Source organism: Peromyscus maniculatus, chromosome 7, assembly GCF_049852395.1.
Source record: "Peromyscus maniculatus bairdii isolate BWxNUB_F1_BW_parent chromosome 7, HU_Pman_BW_mat_3.1, whole genome shotgun sequence".
Classification (NCBI taxonomy): Eukaryota; Metazoa; Chordata; class Mammalia; order Rodentia; family Cricetidae; genus Peromyscus; species Peromyscus maniculatus.
Genome location: NC_134858.1, coordinates 30,145,189 through 30,166,617, shown reverse-complemented (window position 1 = coordinate 30,166,617; position 21,429 = coordinate 30,145,189). Strand labels below are relative to the sequence as shown.

The 21,429-nt window shown below is 45.8% G+C and overlaps 1 protein-coding gene across 2 annotated transcripts in view; it reads left to right on the top strand.

Annotated features, from left to right (window-relative positions):
• Positions 1-20,955, top strand: part of Fli1 (Fli-1 proto-oncogene, ETS transcription factor) — a 119,334-nt gene extending 98,379 nt beyond the window's left edge. For both annotated transcript variants that reach the window (XM_042280617.2, XM_076575949.1), the window contains exons 6-9: positions 13,214-13,279; positions 15,637-15,696; positions 17,615-17,662; positions 18,987-20,955. In XM_042280617.2, the coding sequence (XP_042136551.1) occupies positions 13,214-13,279; positions 15,637-15,696; positions 17,615-17,662; positions 18,987-19,516 (704 nt within the window). In that variant the 3' untranslated portion in view covers positions 19,517-20,955. The remainder of the gene's footprint in view (positions 1-13,213; positions 13,280-15,636; positions 15,697-17,614; positions 17,663-18,986) is intronic.
• The last annotated feature ends 474 nt before the right edge of the window (positions 20,956-21,429 follow it).

Below are 21,429 nucleotides of genomic sequence, written 5' to 3'. Positions count from 1 at the left end.
CTCCTCTGCCCCCTTTTCCAGGTGTTTTATTTGTATCCACTGTTTTTCCAACTTAGTATTCGACAGATTCCAGAGGATGTTTTTCCTCTCCGGTGACTAAAGCATGCTAGAGATAGGAACCATTGGATAGGCAGGTGAAAAGTAGACCTTCACCACTCCCCTAAGGATCATTGGCAGTCAGTTGTTTGGCTTTGTCTCCTGTGGAAACTGCAGGGTGTACCCTCTCCCCTCCTCTCCCCTCCTCTCCCTTCCTCTGTTCTCCCCTCCTCTCCTCTCCTCCCCTCCTCTCCTCCTCTCCTCTCTCCTCCCCTTCCCTCCCCTTCTTTCCTTTCCCCTCCCCTCTCCTCCCCCCTCCCCTTCCCTCTCCACTTCTCTCCTCTCCTCCCCTCCTCTTTCCTCCCCTCCCCTTCTCTCCTTTCTCCTCCCCTCTCCTCCCCCCTCCCTTTCCCTCTCCACTCCTCTCCTCTCCACCCCCTCCTCTCCTCTCCCCTCCCCTCTCCTCCCCCCTCCCCTTCCCTCTCTACTCCTCTCCTCTCCCCTCCCCTCCCCTCTCCTCTCCCCCTCCTCTCCTCTTCTCTCCTCCCCTCTCCTCACCTCTCACCCCTCCCCTCCCCTCTCCTCCTCTCCTCTCCTGAGGAATGTGAGGACAGATCTGCCTCACTTCAAATGAGCATGGTGATCTGGGTTTCTCATATATAAAATGGGAGCGATGATCGTACTAAGTTAATAAGGTTTTATGACACAGATAGAAAAATTGCTGCACAGAAGGTATTTAATAAATCTATGTTACAATTGTTACAAAAGGGAGAGTGTAAAGAAAGATAGAAACAGGAAAGTTGAGGGGAAGAAGAAAAGCATTTCTACTGGAGGCCCGCTCTTTTCTTGGCTCCCTTCTGAGGGGCCGTGCTTGGAGGAGGGTTAGCTGACCTAATAGCCTGTGGCATCTGGGCCCAAAGGACCCACTAGTCCTTCAGCAGGACATTTGCACGTTGAGACTTCCTCCCTTTTTGCTGTGGGATGGGACTGATCACAGCTTCAGAGTGGACCACATGAAGTGGAAGTCAAGGTTATGTGAGAGGAGAGGAGAGGAGGGGAGGGGAGGAGAGGGGAGAGGAGAGGGGTGGAGAGGAGAGGAGAGGAGAGGAGGGGAGGAGAGGGGAGGGGAGGGGTGAGAAGTGAGGAGAGGGGAGGAGAGGAGGGGGAGAGAAGAGGGGAGGGGAGAGGAGAGGAGTGGAGAGGAGGGGAGGAGAGGAGAGGAGGGGAGGGAGAACAGAGGAAGGGACAGGAGGGGAGAGGAGGGGAGAGGGAAGGGGAGGGGGAGGAGAGGGGGAGGGGAAAGGAGAGAAGGGGAGGGGAGGGGAGGAGAGAGGAGGGGAGGGAGAACAGAGGAGGGGAGAGGAGGGGAGAGGGTACACCCTGCAGTTTCCACAGGAGACAAAGCCAAACAACTGGCTGCCAATGATCCTTAGGGGAGTGGTGAAGGCCTACTATATTAGTCCTGCCATCTCTACCCAATTTCTCTTTGACTTAGAGATCTGTCTCACTCCACACAATGAAGCTAAAAGTCAGCACGAAATTGATCTTAGTTGATCAACACCTTGACCATGTGGTCTGGTTTGTGATGGAAACTAAAAGTGGCCCCATTGGCCGTTTGAAGGAGAAAGGTCAAGAAAAGGAAGACTGTCCACAAATGGTTTTGATGCCCACTGGTGGCAGCCTCAACACAGAGGAGCCAGAGGCACTTGGGTTGTTCAATATACTGATTTAGATATTCCAGGACAGGGGATTTGTTTAGGGGCAGTGGCCACCAGAAAGTGCAGCTAGCCTTTCACATCCAGGGCTTTGACACTGGCATCTTCAACCAACTGTTGATGGATCGAAGTGCAACCTACTGAACAAGCGAGCTGACCGACACCCCTAAACAACACAGGATAGCAATGATTTACACTGGGTTAGATATTATAAGTGATCTTAGATACTCCTCCGGTGGTACAATGAGTTATTGCGCTTTACTTATACAGCGGTATGCATGCGTGGAGGTGGTACCCAAGTTGTGAGGCAGTGTAAGTGATCCAGGAACTGGCAATCTATGGGAGGAAAAGCGTGGGTTCCATTATAGTATTGCATCGTTTTATAAAGAATTTGTGAGGTGGAGAGATGGATCAGCCATTAAAGGCTAGGCTCGTAACCAGAATAAAGAATTTGAGCATCTGTGGGTCTTGGTGTTTGATAGAGACTCTGAAACCAGTCACCCTCAAGTACAAAGGAAAGACTATACTTACAAAAACTATACTTACAAAAATTAATTGTCTGCGTGATTCTTTCTATCTAATATCTGTCTGTCTATTATCTATTTATCTATCTACACACAGAAAGGAATAGATCTGTCTTTTTCTCTATATGAAGAGGAAAAAGAGAAATAGAAACAGAGTCCTAGAAGGTCCTTTTGAGCCAGATGAAAAAAAAAAATCCATCTTCTGGCTAACAAGCACTCTAAGTAGCATAGTTTGTTATTTTCATATGAAAACCTTTCCTGAGCATGTTTATAGATGTAACAGCTTCCTCTCTTCAGAGAAGCCTCCATTTAAAATCACAAAGCTCATTTCTCCTGAAGGATCCCCATGGAAAAGAAGATAAAGTCTCTGAGGAAGAAACTCTGGGGCTGGACTAGGAGTGTGAGGAGCTTTTCCTCTCTCTCGGGAATCAGTAGATCCCACGAGTGAAGACTGAGAGGCTTCTTCTGTCTCTTCGGTGCTGTTTGAATTCCTGTCAGGCATAAGCTAAAGAGAGAATAATAACATTAACTGGATAATTACTTATATGTCAAAATCCAACAAACCTTCAAAGCCCAAATCAATCATACCTGGCTCAGAGTGTGTTTACCTTACCTCTACAAACTGAGTCTCTTCCCTGAGCCCCATATCCACAAGCTATTTCTGGACCTAATTACAGATTACCTTGTCATCTTTAATTGTGAGTTTTGCCCAGTATTCTTTCCTCCCACCCTGTAGATTTTCAGTAAATAACATTGACAATTGATGGATTCACTGGGAAAGAAAAGCTAATCTTTTTCAATTGAGTTAAATATTTACTCAGTCTTCCTCCACTAAAGAAAGAACCAGAAGAAATTAGCTTGGTTAACACCTGAATTAGCTATGAATAACACCTGAAGAGGGGGGGGGATGGCTCCCTGGGTAACGTGCTGCACAAATATGAGGACCTGAGTTCAGGTCCCATTACTCACATTCAAAAAAAGAAACACAGGCAAGGTGGCAGGCTTCTGTCATCCCAGCCTGGGAATAAAGACAGCTGGGACCTGAGGGCTCACTGGCCAGCCAGTCACCGGCCAAAACAGTGAACTTCAGATTCTGTGAACAGGCCTCCCATTCCGTGATAGAGTAGGGCCATATTCTGCTACCAAAACTGGGACCATTTTCTCAAAAACTCAGAGGTAAGATTCCAGGTTCAACATGGCCTACTCACCTGCCAGGCCAGAGCAAAGCAATGTAGTTTCCTTTAGTTTGACCTCACCTGTCCACGTCCCCCATGATGACACCAAAGATGTCCTTCCCTGGAAACCACTTCAGCTCTTTGGCTGTCTGTCAAAAGGCCAGTGAAGGACCTTCTCTCAAAACAGTAACACTCATACTACTGACTGCTAATAATAATGTGGAGAACAATAGAGGCACATACTCAAAGCCCACCTCTGGGCTCCACATGTACACACCAAGGTGAGCGAACTAGCACATACTCATGCGTATGTATGCATACACGAAAACACTAACTGGAACATAATGAACTAGAATTCGGTAGGACACTTTGGAGTGTGTGAAGCCTTTTTGTATTTATGATCTCTTCTATTCTCCAAAGATCTTTGTGAGGATTAAATATACTGTTAGCTCTTAGGAAGCCTGAAATTTACAACTAATTAGTTGTTTTCCACAAGAATATACCTCTCATGAACTGAGGTCAGAGAGGTGAAGTCACTTGCTAAGGTTCACAAAGCACATAACTGATGAGAAGGGAATTGGAATACAGAGTGGGAACCTCCAAACCATGAGTTCTTTCCTTTGCAGTCAATGGTTTCACTGTTTGGAAACAGATTGTTTCCCCAAAATTATCTTTAAAGCATTAAATGACACCCCAACACAGTCCAGTGCTTGGTAAGATTCCATTATCCAAAGATATTAGTTATTCCAAAGAGACAAAAAACTGTTCCTGGTATAATTTTGAAAAATCTGCAAACCTAAAAAGCTTTGGCTTGCTCACATAGTTATTCACCGTTCCTGCCCAATAGCCTAGATCAGTTTAAAGAAAGTCAGTTCTGATACTCTGAGTCATATTTTCAATTTCTATTAAAATTCTTACGTGCTCACATATGCTGTCTCCCAGCTTTGAATCTTGAGTCCTATACTCATTTGCATGTCTGGCTTAGATCATGTCTGGGGTCCCTCGAAGTCTGAAACAGGGCCTCCCATTCTGTGATAGAATTGGGACCATTTTCTCAGAAACTCAGAGGTAAGATTCCAGGTTCGACATGGCCTACTCACCTGCCAGGCCAGAGCAAAGCAATGTAGTTTCCTTTAGTCTGACCTCACCTGTCCACGTCCCCCATGATGACTCCAAAGATGTCCTTCCCTGGAAACCACTTCAGCTTTTCAGCTGTCAAAAGGCCAGTCTCGGGAAATGTCGAATGGCCGGCCTGTCTTAAGTCACAGATTGGGGGATGGGCCCGAGTCTGAATAAGCAGAAATCAGCTGGCTGTTTAACTACTGGGCCTGCTCACCCTTTGCTGACCCTCATCCAAACAGTGGAAGGACCCTGTACAGCTTTTAGATCTTACTGTCCTCCAGCATCAAGCAGCTCCCACTAGATGTGAACCAACAAAAAGGAGCCGAAAGTCTTTGCTCTTAACCCAGGACAATCCAAGTGCTTGTCAGAGGGAGACGATGGTGCCACAGAGAGCTCCATTTGAATCAGGTTAGACGGTCCAAATCTTTGCTCAAATTATATGTTTTCAGGGAGGCCCTCGTACCCAGCCCTGCCTACTCCCTCTCCCGGCTTGCTTTGCTCCATCCCATTCAGCACCTTCTAATCTGCTGCACAGTTTACTATTTGTTTTGAATTAACTTCCACAGAGGAAGGGTGTTTGCCTAGCCAATGTTGTATTCTAGGCACATAAATGTGTCTGGCAACAGAGCAGGCATTCAATAAAACTTCGTTGAATGAATGACTATGCCGTGGGATGTGTCCGCTCAACCCAACAAGCTAGCACAGGGGTGGGGCAGGCGGGGACAAAGGACTAAGATCCAGTCCCTCTGCTGCACAGAAGATCACCTAGCCAGCAAGGTGTCATACTTAAGAATGACATTGGACAGCTGAGCATGCAAGAACAGTAAACATGAAACAAGTGACCAGTGAGTCGTGACCTGAAGGACTTGGAAGAAAGATATGTGAAAGTTGAACTGTGAGGCAGATGGGCAGATGTAGGGTTCAATGCCCATGGCAAAGGAGGGCATCTTGTGGGCAAAGTGGGCTCTCGTCTGCAGGGCCAGGGGGCCAAACATAAACAACGCTGCATTACCTAAGTGAGCATTGTGTTTTCCTTTTTCCTAGCTGGAACGCTCTTAATCCTGAGGTCCATCGGACCAAAGTAGTATGAATTTAGTTGTGTCTCCACAACCCAGTGTGGAAGGGAATTTTGGCAAACACCCAATTCATCTAGTCAACCTGAATTCCTTTTCCACATGTGCCCCCAAACCCCACCTTGAGGCCTCATCAGAATAAATAGTCCATTCAGACATCTGTGCCATTTGGAGAGAAAGCCCACAGGGCAGACAGAGAGAAGGACCCAGACTCTGCAGGGTGCCTTGTGGGATGGTGGCAAGGTTGTGCCCAGACCCGGCTCACTCTTTGTCAAACTTTTCATATTTCAAAGCCACCCTTTTTTTCCAGCATTTTCCTCATGTGTCTTCTTTTCCTATTGCACAGAGACTACCTTAAACACTGTCTCCATTGTGCTAGGTAGTGGGGCTGGTCCTGAGGCTGAGGGGCTGTTTGGATTCCAGGACAATATCTTTGAGAAAAGGAAATGTGACCCAGGATGTTTTCTCTTGCATCTATGGGTTCCAAGCTAAAGCAAAGACTTCCCTTTTCAACTCCCCCCTCCTGCAGTTTTGGGGGGTGCCAAGATCCTCTGTAGCTCCGTGTAACAAAAACGCCACTGGAGGAAAGGCTGGATGAGCCTTGGAGAATGTATTAAATGATGTGGGAGCGCATCCTGAGCCTCAGGACCAGTTAAACAGGAACCTGAGCAGTCCACAGTCATGGAAGCAAAAAAAAGCTGGCCGTGCCTAGCCACTGCCCCTCTCTGTCTTCTGAGACCATGTTTCTTAAACCAGGGTTCCAGCTGATCCATCTCCTCCTTTGCAAGAAACTCACATCTTGGAATCACTGTCCAAGGGCACCAGAGTAGAGCTGGCCCTTTGGGATTTTTGAGCTCCTGTTCCTTCTCAAGGTCTTCCTGGTTTTTTGTTTGTTTGTTTTGTTTTGTTTTGTTTTGTTTTGTTTTTTGAGACAGGGTTTCTCTGTGTAGCTTTGCACCTTTCCTGGAACTCATTTTGGAAACCAAACTGACCTCGAACTCACAGAGATCTGCCTGCCTCCGCCTCCCAAGTGCTGGGACTAAAGGCATGCACCACCCCTGCCCAGCATCTCAAGGTCTTCCTGAATGAGCTTTGTGACCTCCTTTTACTGTAGAGGTAAAGGCAGGTTGGAACAGACTATGTGTATATCATGTACATTTAAAAATTCCTGTTTATGGAAAACACAGTTGATCCTCATAGCAAGTTTGTAAGGCATTTGTTATCTTGATTCCCTGACCATCACCACTATCAGACAAGGGTTCTCTGTGTAGCCCTGGCTGTCCTAAAACTCATTCTATGGATCAGAGATTCCCCTGCCTCTGCCTCCTGAGTGCTCTAATCAAAGGTGTGTGCCACCACCGCCAGGCCAGTTATTCTGCTTTTTAGAGAAGCAAAAGTTGAAGTTCAAAAAGACAGAATAACATGACCAAAGGACTAAGAGGAAGGAAGACAGAGTTGGGGTTAGACTCTACTTGATCCCAGGGTCATGTGTAGCCACTGAAATCACCATGAGACTCTAGCAAGAAAGGGCATCACCAGGACAAAGCCCCAAACTCTGCTTAGACTGCCCATTGTCTGGGTTAGTAACCTTTGCCCTGTATTTAAAGTAGGATTCAGGCCAGTAGGTCAAACAAGAGCAAGTCATGGCTGATGTAAACAGGGGCATCATAGAAATGACTGCAGATGAGATGCTGGTCCTGAGTTGTGAACTAGGGATCCAGGAAGCAGAGTTGGCTTTTTGCAGAAGGGGTTCAGCCCAAAGGAGAGCCCAAAGCAGAGAAGCCCAGTCAGGTCGGTGGTCAGAAAAGCCACCTCTACAGAGATAGAACCTACTAGAAGCACAGGACCTCAAACAGAAAATCAGCTGAGGAAGTCACAAAGACACATGCCCTAATACATCTGACTGTCCCCAAACAAAGACCAAGCTTTACCTATTGGGTTCACTGAGTACCCTGAAAGATTGGCAAGCAGATCCAGGTTTTCCAAGCACAAACAGCACAGAGCCTGCCAGCCTCCCCCCCCCCAAAAAAAACCCAGAAATTCAATGAGAAGTTTCAAGGAAAGTGCATCTTTTTCCACCAAGTCATGGCAAGCAGGGCCCAGGGTAGTAAGGGACCAAAAGAGAGACTTCTGTGTGCTGCTGACGGCTGAGGGATGATGTCACGACAAAGTCAAGAGCTGTGTAGAGGCTGATGCACCTGGGCCTCAGACAGTTGACTGAAGGCATCAGAGTAGAAAACAAGGTCTTTCCAGAGGTGAATGCCATATTTCCAGGACTGATTTAACACTGGTGTGTCTATGCCATGGTCACAGCCAGCAAAAGCCTTCCCCTTCCAGCAGGGCTCGCAGCTCATATTACTCTACCCTGGGAGGCTGTCTTGGAATCTAAGAGGCCATTTAGTGTCGCGTTCAGCCACACTGAGCATTGCATAATGGAGAAACTGTTCAGGGCGCCATAGATGGGAAGCTAAATTATCCACAATGGCTGGCAAAGTCCAGAACCCCCGGCATGAGGCCCAGGTCTCTTTGCTTTGGCGAAAACTGACCTCAGGACTGCCTGAAACCAGAAACCGTAGGCAAAGCCCACTGGTGGTTGCTCAGCAAAGGGATCACAATAGGATTTGTCATCTTAGTACTCCTTAAAGCCAGGGGGTGTCAGCCTTCCCCGAAGTAGAAAGAGAGTTTGTCAGAATCAGGGCATAATTTTCTGCTGATAAAGCCATCTGCCACCACAGAGAAGGCCAGAGAGTGTCACCTTGGGCGCTGGCCTGAACTGTCACATTTTTGACACTGAGTTTTTGGCCACCCCAAACTTTTCTTCTCCAAAGCAAGCTGTCAAGAGGCAGACGCCATGCACCATGTGTGGGGTGTCTGTGTGTGTGCACTCAGCTGCTGGGAGTCACCACAGTCTGTAGGTCGAGCACGGGCTGACACTGGCCACCACCGGGCAGCATCAGGCTCTGGAGCCAGGGTGTTTGCAGGAATTTGTGCAGCAGGCTTGCCCCCTGCTCCAGCTTTTTCACGTTGGTGGCAGATATGTCTGTCTGTGTGTCTGGCACTAGAGCTGACCACATTGCCAAATTTTCACTCGGAGCACATTTAGTAGGAGAAAAAACAGTCCCTCATTTTAGTGATGACATTATCCTGTTGAACAATGGGACCAGTTCTGATAAATGCCATTTTGGGTTATTTTTATACCCATATAAACATCAGAATGTACTTTGGTGGTGATGGCATCACAAGATGATGTAACCTTATGGGACCACCGTCCTATGTGCTATCTCCTGATGATCCAGGCACATAAATGAGTGGTACCCAGCTCCTGACCTTCCTGAAGGGTCACGCTTTCAGCTTCCACTTCAAAATAGGTGGACTGCTGCCCAGACAGTGTTGGCATAGTGTATAATCCCACACCACAAGCCTAAAGTAGCTAGAGACCTAGTTCAGGAGGGTAAGAGTCTTGGATTCTTTTCTGCTAGTAGACGACAACAGGGATTGTGTGTATTTAACAAGGAGAAGACATTGTCTATTCAGTCGTGTGTTCCACATGTATTTTTTGTGTGCTCACCATATGCAAGGCACTGTTCTCAGTGTTGCCACATACTCCAAACCATAAAAGCAGTCGCCTGTGAGGACCTGATGGTCCTGTGTGGATAACAAACATGAATTAATGAATGATGAGGTGATAGGTAAGAAAATGGGAAAGGAGGATAAGAAGGATGGAGAGAAGCAGGGGGGGGGGGGAGTGCAATTGACAAATTGGTTGACATGTTTCTGCTCCGAGTACTTTTCATGTGTGGCAATGGTGCAGGTCTTAGGACTGGTGACATTTCTTTAATGTGGGTCATGCTGGTCCCTGTGCTGCTCCACAATCAGCCTGTGCAGTGTTCTCATTCTCAAGTTCACAGAGCAATAAATGGCCAATGCCATCAGCAGGCATCTTCAGCCAATGTGTGGCCCATTCAGTGGAATCAGACATGGAAAACACGGACTTCCTTCCTATCAGTCGTCTTGTTCCTCTCTACATATGTGGAAGACTTGAACGTTTCACTTCAGCTCCAAGGCTTTCTAGTCTTCAAACATCCAAGGCAGATCGACACTCTTGGCCTGGGCCTTTCCCGTCTTGATACTTCATTCTCAAACACGGGTTTTAATTCAGTCTTATGTGATGAAGATGTCTTCTGCATCCCAGCCCCTTCGTGGTGCATTCACTAGATTGTACAGTAAATGAGCATTGGCTGGGCTTTACAGACTTAGGGGCCAGAGAAAGGATTTCCACATATGTAGAGAGGAACAAGAAGACTGATAAGAGGGAAGTCCGTGTTTTCCATGTCTGATTCCACTGAATGGGTCACATGTTGGCTGAAGATGCCTGCTGATGGTATTGGCCATTTATTGCTCTGTGAACTTGAGAATGAGAACACTGCACAGGCTGATTGTGGAGCAGCCTCTCTGTCTAGAACACTTCTGTTTTCACCCATGGGAGGGCTGAATGGTTGGCTGAACTGCTAGCCTTTGACACAAGATATGCTTGTGGGAGCATCTGCCTATGAAGCTCAGCATCCCCCGCCCCCGGGGTCTGCTGAATCTTAGAAAAGATGGGCTGTCACACTCTTCCTCAAGCTTCAACTTCAAAACATTTAGTTACCAAAGAATCTGGTGACTACCCAGGAAATTCATTCCTACCTTCTGGAACTTTCATACACCTGCTCTGTCCTGAGAGCCAGAATAAAATAATAGAAGAAAAGGCAACAAGAAGTCAAAGGTAACTGTAGTCATAGTCCTGAGTGGACTTAGAAAGCAATTATTCAGAACAATTATAGAAGTGCTTTCTGAGACAAGTGTAGGTTGGGAAGTTTAAGACATCTTAGGGGTGCTTCAGACTTCAGATGTCATACACCAATTCCTGTAATTTAATGGGGTTCCCTCCTTTTTACTTACTGTACTGGCTAGTTTTATGTCAACTTGACACAAGCTAGAGTCATCTGAAAGAAGGGACTCTGGGTTGAGAAAATGCCTATGTAAGACCCAGCTGTAAGGTATTTTCTTAATTAGTGATCCATGAGGGAGGGTCCAGCCACTGTGGGTGATGCCACCCCTGGGCTGGTGGTCCTGGGTTCTAGAAGAAAGCAGGCTGAGCAAGCCATGTTGAGCAAGCCAGTAAGCAGCACCCCTTCATAGCCTCTGCATCAGCTCCTGCCTCCAGGTTCCTGCCCTGTCTGAGTTCCTGTCATGACTTCCCTCAGTGATGGATTGTTACCTGGAAGTGTAAGCTGAAACAAATCCTTTCCTCCCCAGGTTGTTTTGGTCATGGTGTTTCAGCAGTAGCAACCCTAAAACAGGCATTTACATTAATCACTTTCAATTCTACTTTCTGTTCTGTCCCTCTAGAATGGCTTCTACCCTCTTAGGTCTTCTGTGCTTTCCCCACAGCACCTGGGATGCATGAGTCCTTCACACTTGGCCTTCTTGGAGTCACTACACACGGAACCTCCTTTGGCCCTATTGTCTGAATCATGAAGGCCACAAAGATGCTAGCTTAGCTCCCACAAGGTCTTGAATGGCCACTCAACCCTCTCTTCCTGGTCCTTTATTTCTCTCCCTCTACATCCCTATATGCCAGCATGGCCACAGCACCACACCACCCATCTCTGTTCCTGGCTGCATGGCTCACTCTCTACCCTCCAATTAGGTCCCACTCAAGTCCCGCAGGCCCCCAATGCTACCTACCTTTTCCTCCTTAGTCTCCAGTAAGCCAGTGACATCTCAACCACGTCTTTGGCACATGATGACAATACCTGACTATCTTGGGGGCTGCGTCATGTCTAAATGTAAGGACCTTGTTTTGTACAGCACTTCATGTACACAACCAGTGGAGAAAGTTGGTCCCAAATCAGTGACCAGTGATGGGAGGCCAAACTGGCAACCTGTTCCTGACCAAAGAAAAACTTAGCGGACTCTCCCCTTGCCTGTGGCTTATCTTAAAGCTACATGCACTCTGTGGGGCTCCACAGACCCCTTCAGAAAGTGTCCATAAAGTCATCAGCCCCATTCCAAGCTCATAACCATTGCTTCTTGGCTTATCATTTGCTTGTTTTTAAGCAAGAAGAGTCTGTTTTCAGGAAATAAAGGGAAAATAGGTCAAAAATAAAAACACACAACTTAAAGTTGAGTTGTGACTCCTTGTCCTGTTCCCCGTCTCCCTCTCCAGCCATGCCCCCCCTCCCGCCCCGTGCTCTGTTTTACTTTTTGTGCCAATTGCTAAAGACTATAATTTTAAAAACTGAACTGACTTTTCCAGAGCCATGAGGAATGTGCCTGTGCACATGGATTTTTCCACAAGGACACTTCCTGTCTTTTGGTTCATCTTAGCCAGTAATAGTGAAGCCAGGCAATCAGATGCATGCATACATGTATGCATCCATCCATCCGTTCAGCCCTCCATCCATCCATCCTCCCGGCCCTTATTCTAATTTGTTTGAGAGGCTCAGGACAGCCCAATGGGGATGGTTTCTGCTGCACCCCGGGAGACAGTTGTTTGATGAGGTTTGTGTTCCGTCTATTGAGATGGTTTTTATGGTTCCTTTGTTGTTCAGGGAAAGACTTTGAGTCATAATTCTGTATCCTTACCCTTCTGGTGGGTCTGTACCATGTCTCAATGGGATTCGCACAATGCAAAAGGAAATGAGGACTGTTTCTAGGCAGTTACTTAAGCAGTTTCTGCACATGATTGTAGAACCAGAAAAGTTGAGTACCACAAAGTTCAGAGTCCATATAGTACCAGCCTGCCTAGCTGGAACATCTCTGTCTGCTCATTCCTTGCTCAGCCTTAGTTCCAACCATCCCTCTGGCCTTTCCTCTTCCTGTGTGGTTATCAGACTAAGCTCTTTCCTGCCTATAGAAATGTCTAAGAGGCCTTGGACAGCCTACAGCGTGGGCACACCTCTGACTGCCATCCCACAGCACTGGGACCATGAGCTGATGCTGGAGTTGGCCTTGCAGGAGTATCATAGAACTGGACTTTGAGATGCTCTGCCCAGGGGACCTTTCATCTAGACACCACTCCTCAGCTCTTCAGAGCTGACCAAGACCCTTGCTAGTCATCTTTGAATAGGTGCTTTCCCCTTACTTTATGGTCATTTGTACTTTTAGGAAACCTTACAAGGTAGCTCACAGGTATTCTCACTTGATCATTAGCATAACCCCATAAAGTAGACAATGCATGCAAAAATTTTATTCTATAAAGACAAGGATCAGGGAAGTAAGTCTTATGATCCATCCCACATCTCACAACAAATAGTGACAGGGATAGATTTTGAGCCGATCCTCCAACTTCAAGTTCAGGATCCTTCCTATTGCTTCAGTTCCCAGATGAGACAATCCCAAAATTAGAGTTAATGTATTTCCATCACCCTACCCCACAGTCCTCAGGGAAGAGTAAACTTCAGAAATTTAGTGGTGCTTAGCTAACTATTGATGAAATAAATTTAACCTCCTCTGATCACCAAGAGAGCATCTTCATATTGCCAAACAAACCTAACGTGCCCCCATTTGTTATTTCTCAACAGACCCTTCTTATGACTCAGTCAGGAGAGGAGGATGGAGCAATAACATGAACTCTGGCCTCAACAAAAGTAAGTAAATAGCAAACCATTCTCTGGGACAGAAATATTTTCTGGGAGCTGGAAGTTGGGAGGTAGGAATAGGGTTGTGAGACACACACTAGGAACAAGCATTTGTCCCCATGCTGTCTGATTAGATATCAATATGAATTTGCAGGGGCTGTTCATACTTTTGAGGTTTGTTTTGCTGCACTTGGCTTGGTTTTAGAACTTACAAAGTTTGGAGGTTTCTTGGGACAAGTTGATTCATAAAAGAAAAATGACTGGTCCAGATTTTGTTATTTCAGACAGGAAAGCGAATCTCTAGGACTTGGATTCTCCACTTGACAGGGCTTAGTCATGCCAATGTCCCTAGCCCCAGTTAGAGAGACTGGCACGAAGGATAACATATGAGGAGATGTTGTGTGTCATAAACACTAATTTGTCCTACAGTGATGAGGTGATGGTTTGTTGAAACCCACCCAGTATCTTCCATCAAGGGGTGATGAGAGAGAATGATTCACTCCTCCACCAACGTGTCCATATTACTGTCTCCAAGACATAAAACTGCTGGGAAATGGAAGGGAGGTGAAGCAAGTTATTTTAAGAATGAGGCTGCAATTGTACAAGTGATAACCAGGGTCTATCTCAGTTATGAGTGTGTATTATTTGTTCATTCTGCAAACAGCATTTCGATGAGCCAGGCACAGAATAGAGAGTTAGGCAGGAGAGAGAAATCGGGTACACACACAACATTTTAAATCTACATAAGGAATGCCTGTGCACCTGCTACCATTTGAGTTAGTGCTACAAGGACAGGCCAGGTTTAGGTCTAGGGAGCGAGAGAAGATAGGTGAGCCTGGAGAGGTGGAGGTCAGAGAAGACCATGGTGGCATGTCCGCCAGTGAGAACTTCAGACTCTTGGAGTTTAGGATGTGTGCTGGACAAAAGGTAAGAAAGGGATTGTGAATGATGCTGTGAAAATAGACCTTAAATCTTTAGTCGAAAGGAGTCACTGAAATGCTCAACAGAATAATGGGTCAGTGAGAAGAGAGAGCCGGGTGAGGAAGCCAGTCACACCCAGCCACACCCAGCCACAGACCACACAAAAAGCAGCAGACATTCAAAATGAGGAAGCCAGAGAGGAATGGAGAGGGCATGTGTGAGATACCATGAATGGGCCCTCACAAAACGCAGAATCATAGGAAACAGGTCATCTTTGCTCAAATGTCACTTCCTCAGGAGAGATGCCTATAAAGATCCTGTTGTTGTTGTTTTTTTAACTTATCTGTTTGCATGGGGAGGCACATGTGTGTGCATTGGGCGGGGGGAGCACATGTGTGGGCACATTCCCGTGCATGCACATGGAGACCAAAGGAAGGCATTGGTCCATCACTCTGTCTTGTCCCCTGACACAGCCTGGAGCTCCCTGTTTCTCAGCAATCCTCTTGTCTCTGCTAGCTCCACCCACTTCCTGGGACCCGAGTTACAGATGTGTGCAGCCACACCACACTTTTTTTACGTGGATGCTCAGGATCTGGACTCATGTCCCCATGCTTCTCTAGCAAACACTTTTACCCACTCTCCCAGTTGAGGTCCCATTTTTCAAATGAACTCTACAACCCTGTATCAGCAGGCATTGTTTCATGTTATCTCTCCTGTTAAAACATATAAGTTCATTGCTCAATTTTCTGTCTGGAGACCAGTACCAGCATGGCAACATGGTAAGTATTCACAATAAAATGAACTCATGAGTCAATGAGAAAGTGGGTAGACAGCAGTTATGTATGGTGATATTTTATTTGTACTGAAATGTGATTTTATTTGTATGTTAATAAAGTTGCCTGGGGAGTCAGAGCTAATAGCAAGCCATAGCAGAAGCTGGGCAGTGGTAGCACACGCCTTTAATCCTAGCATTCCAGAGGCAGAAATCCATCTGGATCTCTGTGTGTTCAAGGATACAGCCAAGCATGGTGACTCACGCCTTTAATCCCAGAAAGTGAGCCTTTAATCCCAGGGAGTGATGGCAGAAAGCAGAAACATATATAAGGCGTGAAGACCAGAAACTAGAAGCATTTTGGCTGGTTAAGCTTTCAGGCTTTCGAGCAGCAGTTCAGCTGAGATTCATTCTGGATGAGGACTCAGAGGCTTCCAGTCTGAGGAAACAGGATCAGCTGAGGAATTAGCAAGGCGAGGTAGCTGTGGCTTGTTCTGCTTCTCTGATCTTCCAGCATTCACCCCAATAACTGGCCTCAGGCTTGATTTTATTAATAAGACCTTCTAAGATTCATGCAACAGTTATGTGCCCTCCTTCTGGGGGGATATAAGACAAGAACATTTCCTGCCTATGAGGAACAGTCCACTCATCACCTTGGCTTTCTTCTCCACAGGTCCTCCCCTTGGAGGAGCACAGACTATGGGCAAGAATGCTGAGCAACGGCCCCAGCCAGGTACCTGCCTCAGATGTGTAGCCTCCCCCTTGTGTGGTATGCAACTGTGGATTCCACAGTCAATGGAGGAGTGGGACAGTGGGCCGTGGACCCTCCACATCTGTGGGCTCTGTGTCTAGGGATCTAACCAACTGCAGACCGACCGATAACACTCAGGGAAGGATCTGCATCTGCACTGAATGGATACAGACTTGTGGTCTTTCATTATTCCTTCAACAACGCAATACAGCCCTTTGCATAGCATTTGTATCCTATAGGTAATCATGGGATGATTTAAAGAACATGGATGGATGTGCATAGATTATATCCAAATACCCCGTCATCTGTAAAGAACTTGAGCAGCCACAGATTTTAACAGCCTGATGGGGCTTAGGACCAATCCCCTATGTACACCAAGGGGCAACTCTGCTTCCCACATTGTCTCTTCTTTCTAAGAGAGTATCTGGAATGAAGTAGCAAGTACTGGACTCAGGAAACGATTAGTTAAATATCAGACAGAAAGGGGACTTCAAGCTGAAATGGCCCGATGCCTTATTTTGTAGAAGAAGGGAGCAGAGGCCCAGGTGGGCAAAAGGAATTCTTAAAAGACAAGTGGAGCTGGAGCTCCGGAGGCCCTCTTCCCGCCCAAGCCTTTTACACGTCACTAAACCCTACTTTGGAGATGCCCTTGCCTAGGGATGGATCTTCTTAGCAGTTAAGGCAGAGGAATTTTGAAGCCATAAACCTAGAGACTCTTACTGCTGAGATGATGTAGAGAGTGCAATCTATAATACCCTCTCCAGCATGACCTCCTGTGACATGCCATCCCCACCCCTGTGCTTACAGCGAACAGGAAGTTGACAACCCTACCTTGGCTCAATTCTTTTCTGAGCCAGCATCCTCTGTTCAGCTTCCCCTCTGGCCACTTTGTCTTCTGGGGAAAGCTCCACACGAAGGCCCTTCACAGATCTAAAGACAGCCATGGTTCTCAGCACCACTGTCTTTCAGACATGATGGAGCTGAATTCAGAGCTGAACAAGCCATTTGCTTTGGGAGGGGAAAATATTCCACCCCAAATACAGAGAGTGAATAAAAGGTGAAATTCAAGAACCAAGTCAGGTGGAGCAAATTTTTAAAAAGTTCCAGGGGGCGAAAAAAATCTAATATCATCTGCCCAAACTATTTCAGTGTCGTTTAAATAAATATTAAAAGTTAATAAAAAAGAAGGGGGACTAAAAAACTTTAAGAACGTTTGAGTTAATTCAAAGTTTTAAGAAGAAGCTGCATTAACTTGTTAATAATTACAATTATAACCTGAAAAACAGTTATTTCATAGATAAAATATGAATTCTGGTTAGGGCTGACATTTCCAAGCTTAAAATCACAGTATTTTGGTGGAAGGGAAGTGTGGCCAGGATCCCGACCCACCCTTCTTAGCTGAGGAAACTGATACCCAGAGGTTGTCCAAACCATGATTCTGTTCATGACATAGCTGGGACTAGAACCCAGGCTGCCGGGTGGCTTTTATGGTCCATCAGAAAACTCAGACGTGTGTGATGTCTTCAGCATTAGGAAGAGTATTCCCGGCTCGTCATCACCTTGGGACTCCTTAAGCCCGTTTAATAAGCAATCCTTCAGTTTATTCACTGTGTGGCAGAATATTAGCCAGCTCCTTTGCAAATCTGTGGGAGATTTGGGACCGGGGAGGAGGGGGGGGGATAACAATGGCATAATCTAAAAGTTTAGAAACCAGATGTGAAGAAACGGTGCTGTGTTCTATTCCGTGTTGACTGGGCCGGAACTGTGACCAAGGTCTTCGATGAAGCTTTCCTCTGACCCTGAGATAAAGTGGGAACCGCTGAGGTTTCTTCACCATGATGCTGCTGTCAATTTGTTCGATGAGGAGTGAAGCAGACTTCTTCTCTTGTTGTTTCCTTAGATCCTTATCAGATCCTGGGCCCAACCAGCAGCCGCCTAGCCAACCCTGGTGAGTTAACTTTGGCTGGCAAGCCTTTCTTTCCAGAATGGTCTCTGTATCCGTAAGGTCACAGCAACCTTAGTCCTGAGTCCAAACCTGTCTGGGGAGCTGTCTGTGCTTCCTTAGTCAAACAAAGTTCAGTTATGCACAGCAACAGTCCGGCACCTGACTGCAGGTGCTTCTGGAGAACAAAGGTATTCACACTGCACCACTGCACAGATGTTTATGTTCATGGTCAACGACCCAAGGAGATGTTGCACTGAGGGCAGATGCTCCCAGTTACTCTTCATATGGGGCTCATGAGTAAATGTCCCCAAGTGTTTTGGCTTGAGTATTATAGTTATCTGGTCTTTTCAAAAGAAATGTGTCCCTAACGAGTCGCACATCAAGTGAACTCGACATTGTGTTAAGGATTTGCTATTAAAAATAACTCTCAAATGTGTTCTTCTAAACACATTGGGAGTTGGAGGCATCAACCTCCAGGCCTATATGCCTACTGCCCCTGCCACACTCCAGGAAACACAAGCTGTGGACGGGCCTCTTCCCTGTTCTTTAGAACCAGACCATTCTTGTCCAGAAGATAAAGACTGTACCCAGCATGCCCTCCTGTTATTTTTACCTCTGTCCACGTTCTTCTGTGCAGAACTTAGCACTAAAAGCCACTCACTAGAACTCTGCTGAAGGACAGTCCACTTAGTGAACCCTTAAGTCCACGAGGTACCCTCTCCCTGCGACTCCCCACAGCCACATCCAAGAGGTTCTGGGATGCTTGACGCTCCTTAAGGCTGACAGGAAGTGGCTTGAGGGACTTTGGTACTAAATAGATATTAGATAGTGACCCTGGGCTAGGTAGAAGGAAAGAGTCAAAAATCTTAACCAAAGGATGTGGGGACTTGGCTTCCTTGAGATCATAACAGCTTACTCAGACAGGCAAAGCCAACACTTCATTATCAACCTTTGCGCCCATTTGTCTTAAGATCTAACCTTGCTTAATAAGCTAATCCCAGTGACAAGCAGTAGAGTTAACAGTATTATTGTACCTTTCAAACTAGCTGGATAAGAGGATCTTTAATGATGATCCAGCATTTGAAGTGATGGGCATGCTAATTACCACACTTTGATCATCAGTCACCGTGTACCCATGCCAAAACATCACCCTAGGCTCTGTAAAATGTACCGTTCTTATGTGTCTATTTCTGCTTTCTAAAGGACAGGGTTGTCCCCATGATTCTGACATAAGAGGAAATAAAAGGTTTCTTAGGAAGGATGAAAATTGCCATGTTTAAGCATCAGGACTGAGACCGTTCTCTTCTGTGTCCTCACTGCCTTGCAGGAAGTGGGCAGATCCAGCTGTGGCAGTTCCTCCTGGAGCTACTGTCTGACAGTGCCAATGCCAGCTGTATCACCTGGGAGGGGACCAACGGAGAGTTCAAAATGACGGACCCCGATGAGGTGGCCAGGCGCTGGGGAGAGCGGAAGAGCAAGCCCAACATGAATTACGACAAGCTGAGCCGGGCGCTCCGATATTACTATGATAAAAACATTATGACCAAAGTGCATGGCAAAAGGTATGCCTACAAATTTGACTTCCATGGCATTGCCCAGGCCCTGCAGCCACATCCAACCGAGTCGTCCATGTACAAGTACCCTTCTGATATCTCCTACATGCCCTCCTACCACGCCCATCAACAGAAGGTGAACTTTGTCCCTCCCCACCCATCCTCCATGCCTGTCACCTCCTCCAGCTTCTTCGGAGCAGCGTCACAATACTGGACCTCCCCCACTGCAGGGATCTACCCCAACCCCAGTGTCCCCCGCCATCCTAACACCCATGTGCCTTCACACTTAGGCAGCTACTACTAGAACTTAACACCAGCAACCTTCTGGCTGCAGTTCAAGCCCTCACTTTTCCTGGATGCTCTGGACTCTAAAGGACATAAGTGGCCCTGAACAGACAAGAAAACTGGACATTCTTTCTTTTGGATGAAATTTTTGCATTTGTTCTTTTAAATGATTATTTTTATGTCAAAAACTTTTGCTTCCTCTACCTGAAAAAAGAAAAAATGAATCATTCCATGGGCCAGTACACCAGTTTGGATTCTCAACCTCCTATCATCTAATGAGTTAAATATTTAGGTTACTGGAATGGTTATACCATGGTTCTGAGAAAGAAGTATAAATTTTCTTTATATTTTTTATGACCAAAGCATTTTCTTATGAACACACGGGTCTCATTGTAGGTTCCATAGGAATCATGGACTTGACCAGTAACGGTCTAGTTTGAGACTTAGTGAAAATCAAGTCAGGATGTTTATAATCTTATCTTAGGATGACTTAATTCAGCAGATGGCAACTGGAACACTGGCTTTGAGGCCAGTGAAGTTTTCGCCCAACTGGAATTTAAAAGAAAGATATGTGTGTATGTGTGTATTTAAGAAGCCATGGGTATCACAAAAATCCTTCTCAATGGGCAATATGCACTTGGCTAAACATTCTCTCCAGAAAGAGTCAGAATGTGAACTGAGAGCGTTTAACACAAACACAGACACTCCTGAAGGACAGAGGATTAAATAACTATTTTTTTTAATGACAGTGGGTCCCAGAACTTTGAGAAGTCATAGGGATTTCTAAACTCAGACAGATTCGCAAGCGCTGTGCGTTTGTCAGACCACCAGACCACGGTCAACCAATCAGAAGGCAACTTACTGTATAAATTATGCAGAGTTATTTTCCTATATCTCACAGTATTAAAAATGAATAATTAAAAATTAAAAAGAGTAAATAAACGAGTTGACCTCGGTCACAAATGCAGTTTTACTATCAAATCAATCATTGTTATTTTTTTAAATATAATTTGTACATCTTTTGTCAATCTGTACATTTGGGCTATTTGTACGTTTTTTATAGCTGGTTTTTTTTTAAAATAAGCATAATGTGACTATTAATGAACAGAAACAGGGCGTCTCAAGTCACCGTGTCCTTAGAAAGAAAAGCCGTGGCACAGTTATTTAACAGGAGTGCCCGAGCTAAAGAAAAGATGGGTTTAGATCTGCAGTGCTTTAGAAATGTTTGTAAATAACAGAGACGCAATGACCCGAAAGGAACAAACTCTGCCTCGTGGACACGAGGGCTTCTCCTACTCCATATATGCAATATATTTTTAGATGAAAAAGTATATATAATTTTGCAAGTAATCGTGACTTTTTAAACTATATTAAGTGTTAAGCTGACAAGTGTCCAATGAAGACTTTGTTGTAAAATAATTTGACTGAAATAAATTGTGCCTTCTTCTTCTCTCAGAACTGAAGACATCGTTTTCTTATTTACTGCCAGATCAAAGGTTTTCCCACAGGGAAATTATCTTTATTACTGGTGTGTGTGTGTGTGTGTGTGTGTGTGTGTGTGTGTGTGTGTGTGTGTGTGTGTGTGTGTGCATATGCTATCACACAGGTGTAGAGGTCAGAGGACAACTTTCATGAGTTGAGTCTCTCCTTCCACCATGTTTCTTTAAGGCAGAATGCTTCTTCATATTTGTACCACCCGTGGACTTCCTGTCAGCTGACCCACAAGCTTCCCCACACCTATGTTAGGTGCACACTTCCATGTCAGGTTTTTTCCCATGGGTTCTAGGAATCAAACTCAGATCATTGGGCTTGCACATCGCACTTTTATCCACTGTGATACTTCATTGACCCCAAGGAAAAACTTCCTACTTGTTTCTTGTACCATCAATAAATTTCCAAACACACTGCAGTACAGTGGAAGGCATAGTATCA